Below are 19,487 nucleotides of genomic sequence, written 5' to 3'. Positions count from 1 at the left end.
ACGAGCAATGTGACTGGCTAGCAAGTTGACATTATTGGCCATCGCCGACTCTGTGGAGCAGCCTGGGCGAACACCATGTTGCTCGGGACTTGCGACGCAGTGTTTTGACAAGTATGATACGAGCTGGCAGTCGACTTTTTGCTCGCAAAGTTTTTCTTTCACCGACAGGATCAAAACAGGTGGAAAGTTATTTTGGTCATCTTGATCGCCACTTTTGAACAAAGGCACCACGGTGGCTATTTTTCACACAGGTGGTACATGTCCGGACATAAGCGAGCTTTTAACACGGTGCAAAAGGTGACGTGCAATTACAGCAAAGATCAATACAATCAATGTACGGTGACTCCGCCTACACCACGGGCTTCCGATGTCCCCAGCGGCTTCAACTCGCCAGACAACTCACGAGGAGAAGTGCGTGTCACGCGGAAAGATCCCGCACACACGCACACTGCACGCCGCACACCGCACACCGCACGGAACGACGCGGCGCAGCTTCCCTCTCAATGGCGGCCGCACTCCATGCATCAGCCGTGTTAGGCTCCGCAAACGCCAGATACTGGTTCAGGTGACCCGCCCACGCGGAAGCAGTGGTGTTGTTGACAGTTTTGTCAAGCTGCTGATGAAAACGTTCCAGAGAACGTTTTCTAAGTTACTCAAGGCTTGCTTCAAGTTAGAAGGCTTGCAGGCGGCCAGTCAGCCCTGTCAGCGTTTCAAGTCCACGGTATGTCTGGTGGGTGGCTCTGCAGGGGCTTCATTTCTTCTTGGCTCGGGAGTAGCTTCTGTCATTTATCAGCTGTTTGAAGTTTTTATCTTGACTTATCGAGGGACACGGCGGATTTCGTACCTGAATGGCATGTGAATGGCGAGTCATGTCTGAATGGCATGTCTGAGTGAATGGCATGTGCTGGTCAGTCAGGCCGCTCCACACGGCCAGGCGTTATATTCTCGCCAGGCGAGAGTGCGCAGGAGACATGTTTTTCTTATGAAATCTACGCAGACTTTAATCAATCACTCTTTAAACGAGCTGAAGGAACAGCAACTGTGCGGATAAGCCTCATCCAAGATCAGCGCCTATTCACGTGTTTAGTTGTCCGAGTTGATGAGGTTGTGTTGGCGGTCTGCATTGCAAACCCGCTTCCCCTCCGGCACACCCGGCACCCGCACTCCCTGACACCTTTATAACTAGGGTTACCAGCCACAGACCGACATACTCGTGTGCGAACTCGGTTCCAGTACCGCTGGTACTGTCATGGCACCATCTGTTGCTTCTGGAGATGAGGACTCGAACCCTCAGCGTTTGAATAGCTTGGAGTCGATTAATAATTTTGCCAACTCGGGAATCGCAAAAACGGGAATTGAAACAGTAAAAATAAGGATAAAAAACTTGAAAAATGTACCAAATCCTGAAGGCAAACCATTCACGGTGAGTGAAATGTCTAAAATATTGCTGGGATCGCATGTTCTTCTGAGTCGCCCACCTGTTTACTACATTGTATTCGCTCGGGATCCTGATATACAGACTCGAATCTACCCAGATGCGTTCGAAACTCGAATCCGAATTCGAATGGGGATTCACTTACCTGAAGATTCGAATCCAACTGCTAACGTCCTGAGGTCTAGTCGGCGTCTCGCGACCGAAATGCTGAACTTCCTGACCTTATCGCTGGAGACTGTACCGCGCCACTTCGTCACGACGTCGCCTAACCCGCAGTACATGCAAGCAGTGCGGCACAGCATACCGGGCTCAGCCACAATCCGGCACTGGCAGCAACTTGGACCCGTTCGTTTGTGGCTCGGACCCGCTGATATGAGAGGCTGAGGTGGGATGCTGCAGGCTTCTAGACCGGCACGAGCCATATGAGTGATATGGCGTGGACGAAGTTATTCATCTCGTGTCGGGACGTTTTTCACGATGAGCCTGCATCTTTTTCACTCTGGATCACATACGCGAGCATGCGTTAAGTACACGTTCATTTCCCGTTTGTTTTCATGTGTACGACAACGAGAGCAGTGTAGCGGTACGCAAATCTCTTACAAAGTAGAAAGGAGTGTATGCTTGAATGAGGGATCCGTCCCAATTCCAGGTGTGTGGAAAGTTTTCCCCTGTCAGCACGTTCATGAGTTGTACATACCGCAGCGCATAAAGACTGTAGCATTTCCTCAAATGTGGCTTTGAGATTAAAAGGAGCTTTCCACCTTTACATGGGATTTGAACTGAAATTGCCATATTGAAGATAACTCGATACAGTCTGCAACCCTGCTCTTCTTAAGGCCTAGTCCTCTCTGCTTTCTAACCTACGTGCCAGAGAAAATGCGCGGACTATTTCGTGCCGATTATTTCAAGGTTACCCCGGCATGCATCACACCATAACAACATTATTCAAATCCTGCCATTCCATTGGCCGTGCGGTAATCAAGACCAGAAACAAGTGTAATTGTCGAGTTGTTCATATCTGGCATTCGTGAGCACGATTTCCAGATATAACGGCCGTCGATTGGCTCTCAGTCAATGTTGTGCAAGGCACGATGACGCAATGATACAATGACTTATTAAGGAGTATATTTGCCAGATATAGAAATTATTTTTTTGAGCAGACTTTTCTCTTAAATGCATACCAATAGTTATAACTGAGTTTATTTCATTATACGTGGTGTTTGCATTGATATATTCAAGTGTGGAGCCATCCATTTTATATCCCAAACAAACGTGGATTATCTCACGATGCCAATGCATACGTACATAAAAACATACAGCCCACCCCACAGAGATCTGTTGGGAAAGGCCAGAGATCGAAAGATCAGGGTAGAGCGTCCAGCCCCTTCTCCTTACATCGCATCTAAAAAGCACGCGTCACCACCATTGCTCGCTATAAAAAGATGCCGGCTCAAATGTCCCGTGAGGAGTTGGTGGCGCGGCCTGGGTGACCTGGCCGTATTCCGACACACACTGCCGGGAGAGGCGTCCCTTACAACGGTGTAACCGCGCTGGGGGGCAGGGGGGGGGTTAAGATATGTTTTTGCGGAGAACATAACACTTTTCCAATCTTAAGAGTTTTATCGTATTTTTCATGGTTCTGATGACGTAATAACTGACCGAGACAGAAGTGTTGGAAAGTTCACTGAGAATTGCAAAGCTGATCTCATGAATGCGAAAAAAGGTGCGTAATGAACATGTACAAAAGAATCAGATTTGAAAATGTGTGCGGGAACTAATGAAAAACTGGGCACCCTCACCCTTCCGAGCAAACAGGTGCTCGTTCGAAAAACGAGCATCTGCTTGCACGTGGGTCCTGTGCGACAGGTTGGGAAAGCTCGGATATCTTGCCTTCATTGCAATAAACATCGAGACTCTCGTCGTGATTACCTGTTCAACGTTTCCATACTATTCGGTACAACTTCATAAGCAATGAATAAAGGTTAGCTTGATATTGCAATAAAATGCATGCTCATGTCGCTCTCAGAATTCTGGTAGAACTTGATGGCCAACTGCGCTTTTTTGGCATTACAACGATGCCTGGAGCTACATGTCATAGCACTATTACAAAATTCACACTAAAACGGTCCATAGATATGCATTCCTTGTGTTTCTTATTCCGACTGTTTCGACCAAAGTACGACCATGAGTTCAGCTGATTTAGTTTGAGTAGCACGTGTAAACGAAAAGAACCGGATATCTTCCTTCATTTTCCCTCCCTCCACCCGGACACCTCCGTGATCTCCCGCAGACCATGCCACAGAGGCCACACCAGAGCACCACCGCCAGCCGGCAGACGTCCTGTCACCCCGGCGCACCAGAGCACCACCGCCAGCCGGCAGACGTCCTGTCACCCCGGCGCACCAGAACACCACCGCCAGCCGGCAGACGTCCTGTCACTCCGGCGCACCAGAGCACCGCCATCAGTCGGCAGACGTCCTGTCAGCCCGGCGCACCAGAGCACGGCCAGACGTGGGTCCAGGGACGCGCCCGACCGTCCGTGGCCCAGGTCACTGGCGCTGATTCACTTATGTGAGCGTGACACCTGACATACTGGAGCCGGCCGCCGCCGACCCCGGGGAGCGGCCCTGGCTGCCGGCGCCGGCCGCCGGCGCCAGTCACGCCCCACACTCAGCGGAAGGCTGGCCTGTGGCGGACGCGAGCCGCAGTCGTGCGGCCTTGTTCCGGCGATCTCCTGGGACCACAGACAAACCTCGTTGTCATATGGGGGTTTGTCCGCTTCCGCGCTTCACCAATATCGTTAGTCTGACGTGTTTTCTCGGCTCCATATATGCACGCTGCTTCTGGCGCAAAAATATGGCGCTTGAACCTTCGTACCAGCTGACCTTTGATAACGGGTCGGTGTTGCGGGTCGAAATCGCCGCACTGTCTCCAATACGCAGACCGGGGCTGAAATCCTCGCGTGATCCTTGGTTTCTGGAGCTTTGTCGTCACTGGACACAGAACACGCATGTCTTGTGTAACTTTTTGATGATCGGTAACAACGTTTTTAGAAAATTCCTTATTTTATTCTATACCAAGTATAAAAAATGACGCTTTCTCTGGGAGCCGGAGAAAGATGGTTCAACTGAACCTTAGCTGTACTTACAAAACTTGCGTTCACTATCACATATGAGTGATCTGTCAAACACGGGCTTTATTACCTTGCAAACACGGTGTTAGTCAGCAGCGGCATACGACTCTGCGACGACTTGCCACTTGAACCTATTAGCGAACTATATCAGAAACCGGCTGGCTATGAAAGCAAAAGTTGATTCCAAAAGCGCAGCTTACGTCAATTGTCGCGCAGGGAGCATACCCGCCAGTGAGGATCGCGGCCTTTGTTGTCAGAGACCATAGCAGTGTCTAAGTGTAGGGTTACGAGCAGGCCACACGGTCCGTTTATGCTGCAGGGTGTCGGTGTCATCAGCTGCCCGCCAGCCTCTCTCCCGTCATCACCGTCCGGCGGCGTCTTGCTCACTTGGCATTCCGTGCGCCGTCGAGCTGATAATACCGCCACACCCGGGGCCGTGCCAGTCCGCCCTCTCGGATCGGGGCAGCCGCCGCCCTCGGCCGCCGGTCAGCTCTGGTCGCTGCTGCACCACCGTCCTCAGCCTGGCTGGACCGCCAAGTCAGGACGGGCCGCCGCCGGGCGCCCCTCCAGACCTGACGGCTTCTCCTCTCTCCCCGTCCGCCGGCGTTCTTTGTCCGCTGTCTGAGGCTGCGACGGCCGCCGCCCGCCGCACGCGTGGCGGCGGAACCGCCGGCGGCGGTCGTCCCAGCCGCTATTGATCGCCGGGCGCCGCCATGTTGGCGTTCTCTGCGCGCCGGGTGTCTGGACCAATCAGCGGGCGGCGTCTCCTGGCCGCGCGGCCCGAGGATGACCCCGCCGAGGAACGCTAATCTGATTGGTTCGCATTGCAACACTTGGGCGCCAGATTTGCGGCAATCGTCTCGCGACGCGGGCTGTCGGCCGCCGGGCGCGGGGCGTGCCGAGCGGCGCCACCAGTTTGGATCTATAAAACTCTATCTTTCGTTCTAACGTCATTAGTCACCATTGGCTGCTTCATCATATGTCGCGCGGCACCGGGCCGAGCCGCCCGCCTGCATTAATGCCGCAAACCTGATTTGTGGCCTGTATCGGCGGCGACGGCGGCCGGTTCGGAGGCGCAGCGGCGCCCGGCGGCCGCGACCCCATGGAGGGCTACCAGGTGCGGACGCCCGGCCTGGCCGACGACAGGGACAAGCGCAAGGTGGACGACTTCTCGGGCCTGTACGGCCTGGACAACACGCTCCGGCCGCACCCAGAGCACGCAGGTGAGACGCGCCCGCCGCGCTCGCGCCATTGCTATTGCACCGGTCGCTGCAGCGGCGTAACTCGATTCATTATTCTTGTTACCGAGTTACCTTAGTGAAACAATGCACTCTGAGGTGGCGGCCACGGCCAAACAGGTAATGCTATTGGCAGTGTTTGGTTACTTGCTAACGATATTCAATTATGAAGTGGAAGATTTGATCTGAAACGCGGGCAAACTTGATTACAATGTCAGAAATTTTAGCAACGAAGTTACTATAATGAATGAAATATTGGGCCAGACGAGTTCAAACCAGGTTTGCTGTGGTTGAAACTTGCGAGGGAGAAACTTTGAGATGAAATTACACGGATGTGTGGTGGATGTTGAAGCTTTGCTTTGCGAGAAATATGATCTTGTTGAGGCATTCTCGATGACGGCTTTATACCACGGCAATAAAATAATCTACGTAAAATGTATTTATTGAGCAGTTGTTTACAGCATAAAATTTGTGAGCTTCCGACATGTTCTAAAAAGCAAAAGGCGCCAGCGAACAATCCCGTTAACAAGGAAGCCACCATGATGAGACCGCCCATTGAGCGGATGTATATAAGCGTATCCTAATCACAGCAGTGCCGAATACATATTCCTTTATTTGTTGCACACAGCACGTTTTAGTTCTCCAGCCATGGATTCCACCGACCGCGCCTGAGATATCCCGACGCAGGTTAGAGGTCACAGGTCCTCCTCTTCCTCTGCCCTTTCATGCCCAGTTCGCACTCTGTTCGCATTTTCTGTAGGCACACAAACTTTAAAACGAATGTGAGCAGGATGGCGTCGCCCCACTGTGTCAACAGGCAGCCAAAACAGCATTTCTCCGCTTGCTATGCCCACCCCGCTCAGTTAGTTTCAGCTGCGTAAGAGCTGACATCGGGCCGGGGTATTCTTGCCGACGAGAATGTCTTGCCCAATCGGACGGTCACTGATGCTCGGAAAGCAATACGTCAGAGTGCTATGATTGTGGGATCCTGGAATCTTTAGGGGGAGGGGGAGGGGAGGCTTCAGGCACATGCCTGTGCCAGGCCATATAGGTGGCCGTAATTGTTATCCCGATCCGTCGGTTTTCGACGAACCTGTGGTCCAGCTATCCCTGCACTCATTCTCTACGTGTTCTATAACGCAGGCGATGCCTTGCGTTGTTAACAGCGATGGCTCGATGGTTGCCTGTTGCAGGAGGCGAGGGAGCGTTCAAGAAGCTGAAGACGGAGGGTGGCTCGGGCGGCGTGGCTGCCGGCCACAGCCCCACCACGTCCGCCTGCCCGACACCTGCCCGCAGGCGACACCGCACCACCTTCTCACAGGTCAGCGAGCTGGTCCGCGCCGCTCTCACCCCTGCGGGCGTGGCGGTAGGCAGAGGCCGTTTCGGCCGCCAGGGTGTGCAGTGAGGTGACGGCCGCGAGCTGAAGGACGCAGCTGCTCGACTTCCCCGGGTTCTCTCGATGATGTTTACTGGTATCCAGTGATGAAGAGACTTTCCTTGACTGGAGTGAGGTGTTATGCAGCCCGTGCTGCAGACAGGCGTGGGAAAATCATTTTTATATCCATGCAGCATTTGACGCAAAGTTATTTGGCTGGTGAAGATTATTCGCCATTCTGCGTGTGATTGATGTCAGGATATCGTACGAGTTCCGTCTGCTATTTCCACGAGCAGCCACAAGAAGGACCAGGTGAGGATCACGCTCTGAAGCAACAGAACATTGCTGTATCTTATTGCATACCAGCAACACAGCATTGGAGAGGTTTTGATTGCAGGGTTGCAAGATCTAGCTGACAATTTTTTGGGCGAGTATCTTGAGAGTGGGGACTGAATTGCAGATTTGAATGCATATGATTCCAAGGATTTAGCGAGCAAAACCAAACCGCAATCCTGGGTTTAGGAAACGTTCGTTACTTATATTTTCTTCCTCGAAAGCGTTAATCACGCACATCGTTTGCGTGGTTTAAGCTCCTGCACAGCTAGTAAAACCCCTCACGGACTAGATAGCTGAGTGCATTTAGGATTAAACCGACGGCTGGACTCAAATGAGTAGAGACATTTCCAAAACACATAGGTCAGGATTGCATCAGATCCGACATTTTGCCGGCCCAAATGGATTGAAATGACCTGACAGACAGAAGAAGAAGACGATATGGGCTAGTAAATGTCACAATATATGACAAGTACATATGGCGCGTAAAGTTAAGGTGAACTAAGCCGTCATCGACTGATGTTGAGTATTGAGTAAATTATATTTGCCTTGTATGGGTTAGACTGCATTGGATTTAGCTTTCTTCACGCGGGCGGATGCGGAGCGGGTTGGATGCAAGACTAATGTATTGCATTGGGCTCGATCCTAGAAGTTCAATCATTGAAGGCCTCTGGCGGATAGCCCCCCCCCCCCCCGGCCCGGACATGTGACCTAGTCTTCTGGCGCAAGACGCTTGGAATTTCACATCACGTGTGTGTAACAGTTCTAAACTTTTGAATTAATTCTAGTACTCATTTTTGTCTGGCTGGCTGCCGAGATCCGGCCTTGCATGGGCTTAATATGCATAACAGTTGTTGGGCCTACGCATTTCATGAACGTCTTCATAATTTACTCTTCCATCGCTTATGACATGAGCGCGCACTACAAAACAAGCAATTTCCGGAGAGGTACATTCTGAACTATGCAAGCTAAGTTTAGAAAGCTAATTGTCACATCGTCCAGAATGCTAAATCCCAGGCGTCCGAAATCACTACGTAATATATCCGATCAACAGATGGCGAGTTAAGATGGCATTGACAGTGGATGTAATTGTCGCAAATAAAAGAGAGATGTCTTCGATGACAGCGAAACAAAGCACAAAACCCACATGCTCATGGCTATCTCGTCTCCGCACAGAGGCAACAAAACTGCATTTCAACGAGTATGTTTTGGAAATGAGCCACAGGTGTCTGAACGTTGCATCATTTAGTATGACTTTCAAATCCAAAAGACGGTGTTGAAAACTAGCCGATGTTCATATGCGATGGCTTCAGCATCATCGGATCTGACCCAATCGAGCCTAGTGCAAAATTCGATTGTTTGAATGCCTACCTGAATTTGACTAAGTGAATCGACAAGCTCCGTTTATGTCTGTCTGAAACTGGATGGAAATGACAATGTTATACACTTGAGCACCCTTCTGTGGCTGTGCAGCACAATTGACCCCGAGGATCGCCTAGGAGGAAATCTCGTTGTGAAGGAGACGATGCTTCCTGCGCTGCTTTCCCGTACCGTAGAACGGAACGCCTAACACCATTCTCCGAACGTGCGTCTGACCGGCTGTCTGTGAGAATTTCGTTAGCCAGTCACAAAGGCCGCGTGGTTTGCCCTGAAAATTTCACATTTTATGGGTTAAGCGTTTGAAACATAAGATCACGCCTGTCCGGTACCGCTGTCGGTCACAGCGCAGCGCGAGAGGGGTGTGTGCTTTGACGCTTAGTGGTGCCACATTTTTCGTATACGTAGGAGAAACAAGTACTGCAAAGGTCAAGCCCCGGCAAAAACATAAAAGCTCGAGCAACGATGCGTATGGGTCTCCCACACGTAGAAGAATGCCGATTGACGCAGGTACCGCAACGTTGAACAAGCTGAGTAACAGTTACATCAGACAGCACTTTCAGCCCTATTCCTCGTTTTCCTATTTCTTTATTCGCCAGTTTTATGTTTTGAATTTACTGCTCATAATCATTTTGATGAAGGCACGTAGCCAAAAAAATTAACACATCTATCTCTCCTTTCTCCAGCTTATTTGGCAAGCAGTAAGACAAAAAAAAAAACTCTTTCTTATGTAATTGTGGAGTGCTTCTCAAAAATGCACTCAACAACTTACGCAAGCCACTTAACACATTAGGCATTACTGAGATGCGAGCCCCTATCATGTAGCAGGACGCGGTGCTGCCTCAACGACGACGACGACCCTTCGCATAACAAAGCAAACATGGACAGTAGCTTAATCATATCTATTCGATGTTCCGAGTGGGCGGAACAGTATTGCACTTGTAATAGGTGCAAGTGATCCATGAGTGCTGATTGGCCCACAAGTGTTAATCGGAGATGAAGCCAAGGCGGCCACGAGACAATTCCCTCCTGACCATTGAGGTCAACATTGAGGTCAACATTGGATGTTGGCAATTTCGCAGCAAGGCACACACAGTCACGTCCCAGGCAGGCACGTCCCAACACATATGCTGCATGTACAAGTAACATGCATTTGACATGCGCCATTCAAAGTACAGGAATAAGGTGTGCTACCAAACATAGAACACAATTACGCCATTTTGGAATCAGTACAGAATGCCGCGCCGTGCTTACTCCCTGAATATGGAGTTCAGCGTTCGGCCCCCATCGCGAAAAAAACTGCATCGAAAACGGGCATTTCTCTAACCTGCTCACCGACCGTGAACATGAATGCTCCCAGCTCAGCCATCCATGATGTTGGGAGCCCTACGTGTTAATGTACTTTTCACAATTCACACTTTTCTCATCTAACATTCAGTTGCCAATGCTTGTGAAAAACGGATAAACGAAAGGAGCAAGGCGTGCAATAAGGGCTGAACGGGTTATAGGTTAGCGCCGGTAGCTGTTGGTTTCGAATTTACTCAACCTCACGTTTGGCAACTAACAGACCGCTGGGACAATCACCTACGCCATTCAGAAACTGGCAACAAAACGGCATGACGGCTGTGGCGCCACGCCGAGACGATTGTGTAAGGCGCTCGGTACAGAGCACGATCCCAGTCTTGTGGCGTGCGTGCCGACATCTCCACCACCACGACGGCCGGAAACGCCTGCTGTTCTTCAGGGTGTCGGACCGGGTGGGTATAGTCTCTCCTGGTGTCTTGCCGCCTGTCGCTCGCGCTCTCGTGGTGCGGCGTGTCTCTCGCATACGGCATGCCGCTCCAATGAAAGCTACCCGTTGCGGCTGACGGGCAACAAGGGTTGTCATACTATTTCCTAACAGATGTACAAGTTGCCAGATTATGTATCATGGGCTACGATGCTGAAATGGCCGATCTTAGATGCACCAGGAGGTGATGGCCAAGCGAAGCTATCAAGCAAACAGTTCGGTGTATTACGAGAATACTGGACGTTTGAGGCAACGCTCACAGGCAGCGGTGTTAACTCACGTTCATGTTCATGTTCATATATTTCTTAACTTTCCACAAGATCCAGTGGCTTTTTTTAAAGTTACACGTCATCATTGATAAAAACGAACATAAAAGAGACAATGTGGACTCACCCCGAATAAGGGATTGGGGAGTCAATGAGACCCTACGATGTCGTGACATCCGTCCCATACCTTCAGGAGCCTCTTGGGAGCTCATTGCACGTGTTTTAACGCAAAAAGTGTCTAGCGTCTCTGGTTTCTGAGTCACTGAAAAATCGTTTCTAGGAAAATTGAACGGCAGATCTATTGCCGACGTGGACGGCGATCGACAGTGTGCTGTTTTGTTTAAAGTGCTCCACATCGATAAATGGTCTATGAGTGCAAAAGGTTAGCCTTCTGCAGGCAAACGTGACAATGCGGCTTGCTATGATATTGTCCCTGATCCAGACACGATAATCGCCACCCGTTTTTTCGAGGTGTGTCGAAATGATATCGAAATCTACTGTAAGGCTCGGGCTGTGGTCAACGCCGCCCGTAGCCTTCCACTGTCCAGCAATGTTTCATCATCCGGCCAAGTACTGTACTGCCTGTGCTGGCTGTTATGCTGGCTAAGCACTATGTCATCTTCAATATATATATATATATATATATATATATATATATATATATATATATATATATTTTCATACTTAGATAGACTTTGATATTATATAAAGATTACATGTAGATTACTCGTATACATAAATCATGCGTATAATAAGCCTTGTAAGAGGCAGCATGTTCGGCTCAGACCCCAGGTGCCGCATGAGGTTTCCACTCGCGTGATTCTTGAGAGATTTGTAACATTTTTGACCAGATGAGCCCATATCAGCGTAACGAGCGTAAGAGAACGTTATGAGAAGCCATATAAAAGTATTTATGGAGTCTGCGAGTGGTGGCCTGCGTGGGAGCATCATGACAAAGTAATCTATTCCAAAACACGCTGACTTGAGACTCACATAAATGCAAAAAAAACTTTATATGCCGAAAGGACGCGCCATACTTGGAATGCAAGCTTTCTTAGGGTGATTGCAGCCACCGACGTAGGATCAAGATTTTAAATATGGTGGCGCTGATTTGGCATATTTGGTGTTTTTTAAAAAAAAATCTATGTAAGTCTTAAGTCAGCTGCTACTGATAAACTGTGTACCGACTCAAAGAAGGATATTATTTCTTAACAAAAGATAACGAACTGTCCACATGGGAAACAGTAGTTACCGGTAAAGTTATCTTCTGATCTAGAAAGCATCAAATGGTGGCGGGGAAATTAGGGAAGCGTGTAACAACAATCCAGCAAAAATGGGTCTGAAGAGAAGGCAGCACGTCCCTATGTCTGGATCACTTGAGGAAGCCGTCATCTCAAGCTTATTGGTCATGGGCTGTGGGTTATCTAATGTGGTTAATTTAGAAAAAATCAGACGGTGAAATCAGGTAGCATGCCGCTACGGTTTTCAAGGTTTGACCTAACGTGCGCATCGTGGTTCTCAAAAAGTGATAGAAATGCAACACATATGGTAACTAACAGCTGAGGAAGGGCGGACGCATGGTGACCTCCGGGGCATGTGCCCTTCCTTTAACTACTATACTGATTAGATGTAAAGTATGTGCGCAAATAAATGTTAACACAAGATTGCGGGTCGGACATAAACAATACGTAAATCGAAAATGCGTGATATTGTTAACGCATTGCAACGCCTTTCGCGCATCTACGGCACTTTTAAGTTGGTTTCCAGCGAAAGGCTTTGACTTGTATCCATCCCCTGTGCCAAAATCCTGCGTGAGCTTCTGCAACTGAGTACTCGCAATAACCGCCATACACGAATTTTGCGCGTCAGACCTTTTCAATGGTATCTTGAACTATCGCACTAGGTCATTAAGACGTCTATATTGAAGCTTTGTATATGTAGCTAATCACCATCTAAGAAAAAGGAGCTTTGGCTCAAATGTCCGACTTTACAGGTCAAGCACACATTAATCCTCGTCTTCCGGGATAGACACGGCCAAATTGACTCTCCAATCTCATGGCATTTAACCGTTCCAAAGCCAGTCTCAGATCTCAGGGGCTGGCGCTAGGCAGAAATCAGAAGTGCTAGACATCAAAAGAATCATAGCTGACGCTGGGCCAGCCGTGGTAGGGTGGATAAATTGTCAAAAATTAGTGCTCTAGGAGGAGAGCACTCTTGGAATAAGCCGGCAGGCCTGCATCTATGAATAAGATTACAAATGATACTCGGCGTGCGCAGTTGAAAACAATGATCTCTGGCCTGTCATCAGCTGTCCGTTAATGACTGCCCTACAACCATTATTAAAGACAATGACGATTAGCGCAAAATGCGTTTTACCGTACGTCGTAATAAGCTTTTAACACGTTGGTGTTGTCAGAGTGTTGAAGGTGAACGATCCCGTGGACGTGCAATAAAAGGCTATTGGCCCGCTGAGAAGCAGTGTTAAGTTAACTGTCAAAGCTTTCGGTCCGACGGACACACCTGGACGCCCTGCTTCGATCTTACCTCCTTTGATCCTTATGTACATTTTGCCAGACCGTTTCCGCGCATGTTCCAAAACACGGCACCAAGGCGTGGGAAGTACGTAGCTTACTTAGGCCATCGGTCTTGCAAGCCAACTGCCAAGTGTAACGAACAAAGCGCGAACAAAATCTCAAATTCATAGTAAACTTTTCCAAGCAAGATCACCATTGTAATCTCCCAGATGTTCTGGGAAATACCGCTCCCTACGACCAGCCGAGATATAATAAAACTCATGTTGCTTTCCATGCTACATGCTACTTCCTACTTTCCACATATTTTCCAAAAAAGAGGTGCTCTTGACCCAAGAAGTATTTAGTTAACTTAGACCGGCGATCTCGCAAACCGGAGGGCAAACGTCACGAGCAAGCCAAAAAATCACCAGTGTGTTACAAACTTTCCTGAGAAAACTTCAGATATCATAACGATCTTCTCTAACTTTGGTCAAAACGCAGATAGCCTGGAAAATACGTTTCGTCATTTTCCTTGCGACCAAAATAGCACGCGGTCTTACCTCATTCAGGCCGGACCTTCGGGAGCTTTGTCGTTATTGGATTTGACCATTCGACCTCTGATTTCTGGGAAACATGCAGCAACATCGCTGGTAAGAAATAACATTGCCGCCGCGAAACCTATCACATTTAGCTATCTGATTTCATGGCACCATGAAAGCAAACATCAACGTTTTATTTAAGTGGAGAACACACCTGAAGCCAGCAGTAAATATACCGTGGAAAGCATGCTTCCTGCTAATGACGTCATCACGGTTTGCTCCTGGGGTTATGCAGAGCTAGTTTGACATATTCGTGGCCGCTGAACGCAGACGAGGCTGGCCACGTGCCGCAGGTTAGGCGCAGCCCTGCCGCAAGTCACAAATCTGTCGTCACAGACAATTCGCTTTGCACTGATGAAGCCGATGCAATAGCACGGTAATGTAACGCATGCATGTGTAACGCATCACAATAATTATGATGCTCGAAGAAAGAAATCATCTTGATGCAAAATGACAAGAAAATATCCGTTCTGCTTTAGTATCTTGCAGGTAAGGAGTCCTTAAGCTACCTCTACTCAAAGCCATGCCTGGTCTTACTAAAAGAACGGTCCGACGCTATGGTTGGCTATGGTAAGCTCAGCGGACGGGGTCGTTTTCGGAAAAAAAATATCAAGAGCAAAGTTTTAAGTTATCCCTATGATGCAACAGCAGGAAAGGGGCGAGGGCAAGCAATGAAACCCGTGCTGTCTGTGGCGTCCGCTGCTGGATGACCTTAGGCTGGGGATACACCTGATCCTTATGCAGTCAAGTTATCTTTAGGACAGGTTTGTAAACGATGGGTCATCGATGGTCAACGATGGGTTTGTTCAAGTAGATACCCATGAACACAATTTCAGGTAGTAATGTGATAAAACGTGATAAGCGGCTATTGGCAGCAACTCAGTGCACACAGACTCGGTTGTGGTGATAACAAGAGCAATCGCTGTGGTGATGACGAGAACAATGGCTGCGGTGATGACGAGTACAAGTGCTGTGGTGATAACGAGAACAATGGCTTTCAGACCTGCACCCCTGAGTGCCGCACACCCGTCTCGTCCGTCATGACTATATGCCGGACGGCAGCTCAACATCTGCCTGTTTTCCCTGTCCAAGGGGCAAAACGGGGCGTGGAGTGCGGGCACCAAAAAAAAAAAAAAAAAAAAAAAAACGCAGACGGAAACGTAGGGACAGGCTGGATGGCGCAGTCAAAAATTCAAAACGGAGAATTTTGTTTCTTTTTCATAGCAGGTAATTTTTGAGATGGTGGCCTCTTGTGTCAAAGGCTCTTCCGCCAGTGATTATGCGCGGTTAGGGGCTCGGATGCGCTGGAATTCTGTTTGAATAGAAATAAATCCTGCTTCCCTCACTTCACTCCACGGTGGAAAAATAGCATACATCTGTCATATCCCGTCCTGTCCTTTACTTGATGCATCACGGTAAATGAGCCTAACATACAGTTATCTGCTGTGTTTCATTGAGGAAAAGCGCACGTTGTTTCCGTATCATGCGCGACAACCAAAGAAGTTGTGACTGTAAAACAACACCCGACTAAAGCTATTTTGTTCGTAGGTGCTGCTATGGTTACAGCCGCGCCTATTGCATTGCGTAGTCATACCCAAAACAGAAATGTCAACAAAACCTTATGAATCGGCGACAATATACTTGCTCTTGTGGCAAATTTTGCGGCATATATATATAATGCATCTTTTTCATTATTTCTTGTCTATATATATATATATATATATATATATATATATATATATATATATATATATATATATATGGACAAGCAATAATGAAAGTCAACATTCGTCAGATATCACTGGCATATTAGCTATATGCGCCGGGTTATCTTTTTGTCCGGGGTTCTTATTACCTTCTCTTTCCTCTTGTTCTCCATAACAATCGAAATTAATGGATCATATTTCAATCCCAGTCTACGTTGACCTGCAGAGGGGGCGTATATGTACGCATCCACGCCACCTAAGAGTGAGATTCGTGTCGTCTTTCGGCCACCCAAATCGGTTCTGCCTGTCAGATGCCTTTACCCAGAAAGAGCGTTCTCCGAGAAACGGTGGGATTTAAATAATTCGCGTTGCACGCACATATTTGATTGATAACATAAATGGTACATCGATCAGGAAAAGTTCATGCTATTTTAAAGCTGCCCGCTGGTTTGGACAGATCAACACGTGCTTCATGTGGTCCCAACCTCGCTTCAGGCACTGCACCGCCCGATCCTTCCGTTCTGACATGACGGTTTGGCTCGTTTCCTATTTTAGAAGCTTTAAGTCTTTCGTATACACATTTTATGGCCAGCATAATTTTCAGACTCTAGGAGTACATTTTTGCGTCGCATACACCGCTCTCCCACAAAAAAGAAAGCTGAGGTATGGATGTAGCGAACAGAGGCCGGGGAGGGCATGACCCCCCTGCTTTTTGAGAATACCTTGTATCAACCCTATAACGATGCATGGAAGGAATCGACTTTAAGATTGGCAATGCCACCCCCCCCCCCCCCCCCAGTTTCCTGGGGCTTTTCTACCCTTAGTTGGAGAGGGGCGGGGCTTGGATCGAGAGAATGGGCAGGTTAGTTGTTCTGCTCCTTCAATGACGTAATTTTGGTGCAAACCTCCCTCTGATTCATTGTCTCGTCTCCTTCGCCGTGCGTGACGTCATATCATATCCTCCGTCGTGTGTGACGTCATATCATCTGGCTGAAGCCACCGGCGTGACAGGTCTTCACCTCAGATTATTTCAAAAGCCACCTAGGACCCCTCAAGGACGGCCAGGTACCGGCCGGCCGTCACGGTCACTGCAGCGTCTCGGTTGTCAGGGAACAGGGGGGGGGGGGGGGCAACGACGCCTCAGCCGTTGATAACGCACCGGGCTGCTCACTTTTCGCCGCGCGGCTGTGCTTCGCGAACCTCATCCGAAGCCTCGGTCCGGGGGGAAACAGAGATGCGTTTCTGGCTTTTGATTTTGCCGCGTAAATAAGGTGCGCCCTTATCGCTGAACCAACTCCAACCGGCGGACAATGATCACAGTTGCACAGCTGCACGAATCAAGCACTGTAAAAGCGTGCCTTATAATCGGTGGGTGAGGCTTCTAATGCGAGCTTTTTTGGGAACACCGGGCCAAGGTCTTGTCCTGCCATCCTCGACGCTTAGGCCCTACTGGCAGCCTGGTCTCATGCTGTCTTAAGTGTGCAGAAGGATGCCTTTATGGGGTCAAAAGAAGGACCTATTAGCACCATGCTCTAGTGAAGGAAGAGGCCTTATTATCCAGCTCTTTTTTAAGCTCAGTGATGCTCCCTTACGCTGCTGGTTAACGCGGGACTTGCCGAGGGGGACAGGAACGGCGGCTGTGACTTCAGTCTAAGATTGAAAATGGAAGGCCTGATCGAGATCAACTCAATCAGCAGCCCTGTTCGATTCAAATGCAACTTTTTGCTGCACCGTTCAGAGAAGCCACTGTCCGTACGTGACCGGTGTGAAGTGAGCAGGTACTGACGTCTTCCCGCTGGTGCCGAAGTCTGCCTGCCCGCTGGTGCTGACGTCTTCCCGCTGGTGCCGAGGTCTGCCCGCCCGCTGGTGCTGACGTCTGGCAGCCCGCTGGTGCTAACGTCTGTCTGCCCGCTGGTACTGACCACTACCCGCTGGTGCTGACGTCTGTCCGCCCGCTGGTGCTGACGCATGCCCTTCCGCTGGTACTGACGACTGCCTGCCCGCTGGTGCTGACGTCTGCCTGCCCGCTGGTGCTGACGCTGCCCGCTGGTGCTGACGTCTGCCTACCCGCTGGTGCTGACGCCTCTCTGCCCGCGCCTGCCACAGGAGCAGCTGCAGCAGCTGGAGGCGGCGTTCGCCAAGTCACATTACCCCGACATCTACTGTCGGGAGGAACTAGCCAGAACCACCAAACTCAATGAGGCACGCATTCAGGTAAGCTGCTCACCAGGGCGTGCCACTTGGACACAAATGCATCTTGTGCCAAGTGGCCGTGGCATAAAACAACGAAACGGTTATATTTTTATTCACCGCAGCATAACGTAAACTGCCCCCGTTGAATAAGCTTTGATATCATGAATTACAGTTCAACTACGGCTAATCTATAACACATACAGGCCTATTCCACCAGAGTGATATACTGGACTAACTTGTCCCGTGTGCTGGGTGGTGGCATGGAAAGGAAACAACAATCGGGCCTGCAAGTTGTGAGGAGAGCCCAGATCCTGACTGTTCAGTAAAACCGATTGGCTTCGCACGAAAGTCATATGAATTGTCTCTTAACGTCCATTTAATTGAATGGCACAGTAAATTATAACAGCCCATTGCCACAGTGCTGGGGCTAATGGGAAAAACGTCAACCGTCTTTTTTCATCCGATGAATTTCTTGTCAATATCTACTGGAAAAATCCTCATTAGCGAGCAGTGCGCAATGCATAAAAGTCGGCCGCATAGCGTATTTATTTGCCGCAGTGTCCAGTCAGGCGCCTGCTGTTGCTGACGGCTGCTGCGCCTGCTGTTGCTGCATGATACTACGGAGATGAGGCATGCGCTTGGCGCGCTGAATGATGACATGCATTTTACCATACAACACTGTGATATTTCATTTAATGCCACTCAAAACCATATCTTGATGCAGCTATGTCGCTTACCCACGAGCAGAGTACTTAAGAAAAGGTGACAAACTAGTTTGGGCTACTGATCGACAACACGTTCACATCCGTACAAGGGTGAAACACAGGGATATTCTGGCACTGTTTTTCGAGCGTTGCCTAAAGCCATAGTAGATGCGTAAGTCAGGTTTTTCTGATTGAATAACTTTACTAAATGAGAAACCCGGACCAGCTGATGAGAGGAACACACAAGACGTTTTCAAGCTCTGCTCGACACCTAGCGGACGCAGAAACAGGCCTGCCACGCGGAAGTGCCAGAGGCCACGAACCGACGGCCTTCCCCGCATACAAGCTTCGACGCGAGCCTGGTCCAGCGAGGGCTGTTCTCTCGGCGCTGCGCCGGACTGCCGTGACGCAGCAGTTAACACACCTGGGAGTGTGGAGACGATTACATTACGTGATCGATGCAATTTTCCAACGGTTCGCCTGCCAGCTGCATGGTTGCGAGCAAATTATTCCACAAATGCTTCGGAAACTTGGCGAAAGCGCACAGCCAAAACCACGAACAAACGACATGGATGCGATAGCAACAGCAGCAGCGCATGAACTCTCAGACTCCATCCAGCAGTTTGTCCCATGTTATCGACTGCCCTTCGGCTGATACCTAAAGCCACAATGATAGCACGATCGCCGCTGATGGCACAGCCGACAGTGAATCTATGTGACCATTGATGGCACATCGACAGTGGATCCATGTGTCCACCGATGGCACATCGACAGCGGATCCATGTGTCCACTGTGGCGCATCAACAGTGGATCCATGTGTCCACTG

General features: G+C 49.4%; 1 protein-coding gene across 1 annotated transcript in view; it reads left to right on the top strand.

Moving 5' to 3' along the window:
* The first annotated feature begins 5,432 nt into the window (after positions 1-5,432).
* Positions 5,433-19,487, top strand: part of LOC119094440 (paired mesoderm homeobox protein 2-like) — a 15,765-nt gene continuing 1,710 nt past the window's right edge. Inside the window, exons 1-3 of the mRNA XM_037217499.1 lie at positions 5,433-5,791; positions 7,000-7,127; positions 17,871-17,978. Coding sequence (XP_037073394.1) covers positions 5,671-5,791; positions 7,000-7,127; positions 17,871-17,978 — 357 coding nt within the window. The 5' untranslated portion in view covers positions 5,433-5,670. The remainder of the gene's footprint in view (positions 5,792-6,999; positions 7,128-17,870; positions 17,979-19,487) is intronic.

The sequence above is a fragment of the Pollicipes pollicipes genome, unplaced genomic scaffold, assembly GCF_011947565.3.
Source record: "Pollicipes pollicipes isolate AB1234 unplaced genomic scaffold, Ppol_2.1 Scaffold_4002;HRSCAF=4701_pilon_pilon_pilon, whole genome shotgun sequence".
NCBI lineage: Eukaryota > Metazoa > Arthropoda > Thecostraca > Pollicipedomorpha > Pollicipedidae > Pollicipes > Pollicipes pollicipes.
The sequence above is the reverse complement of the archived record's forward strand: the minus strand, read 5'-3'. Positions and strand labels throughout refer to the sequence as shown.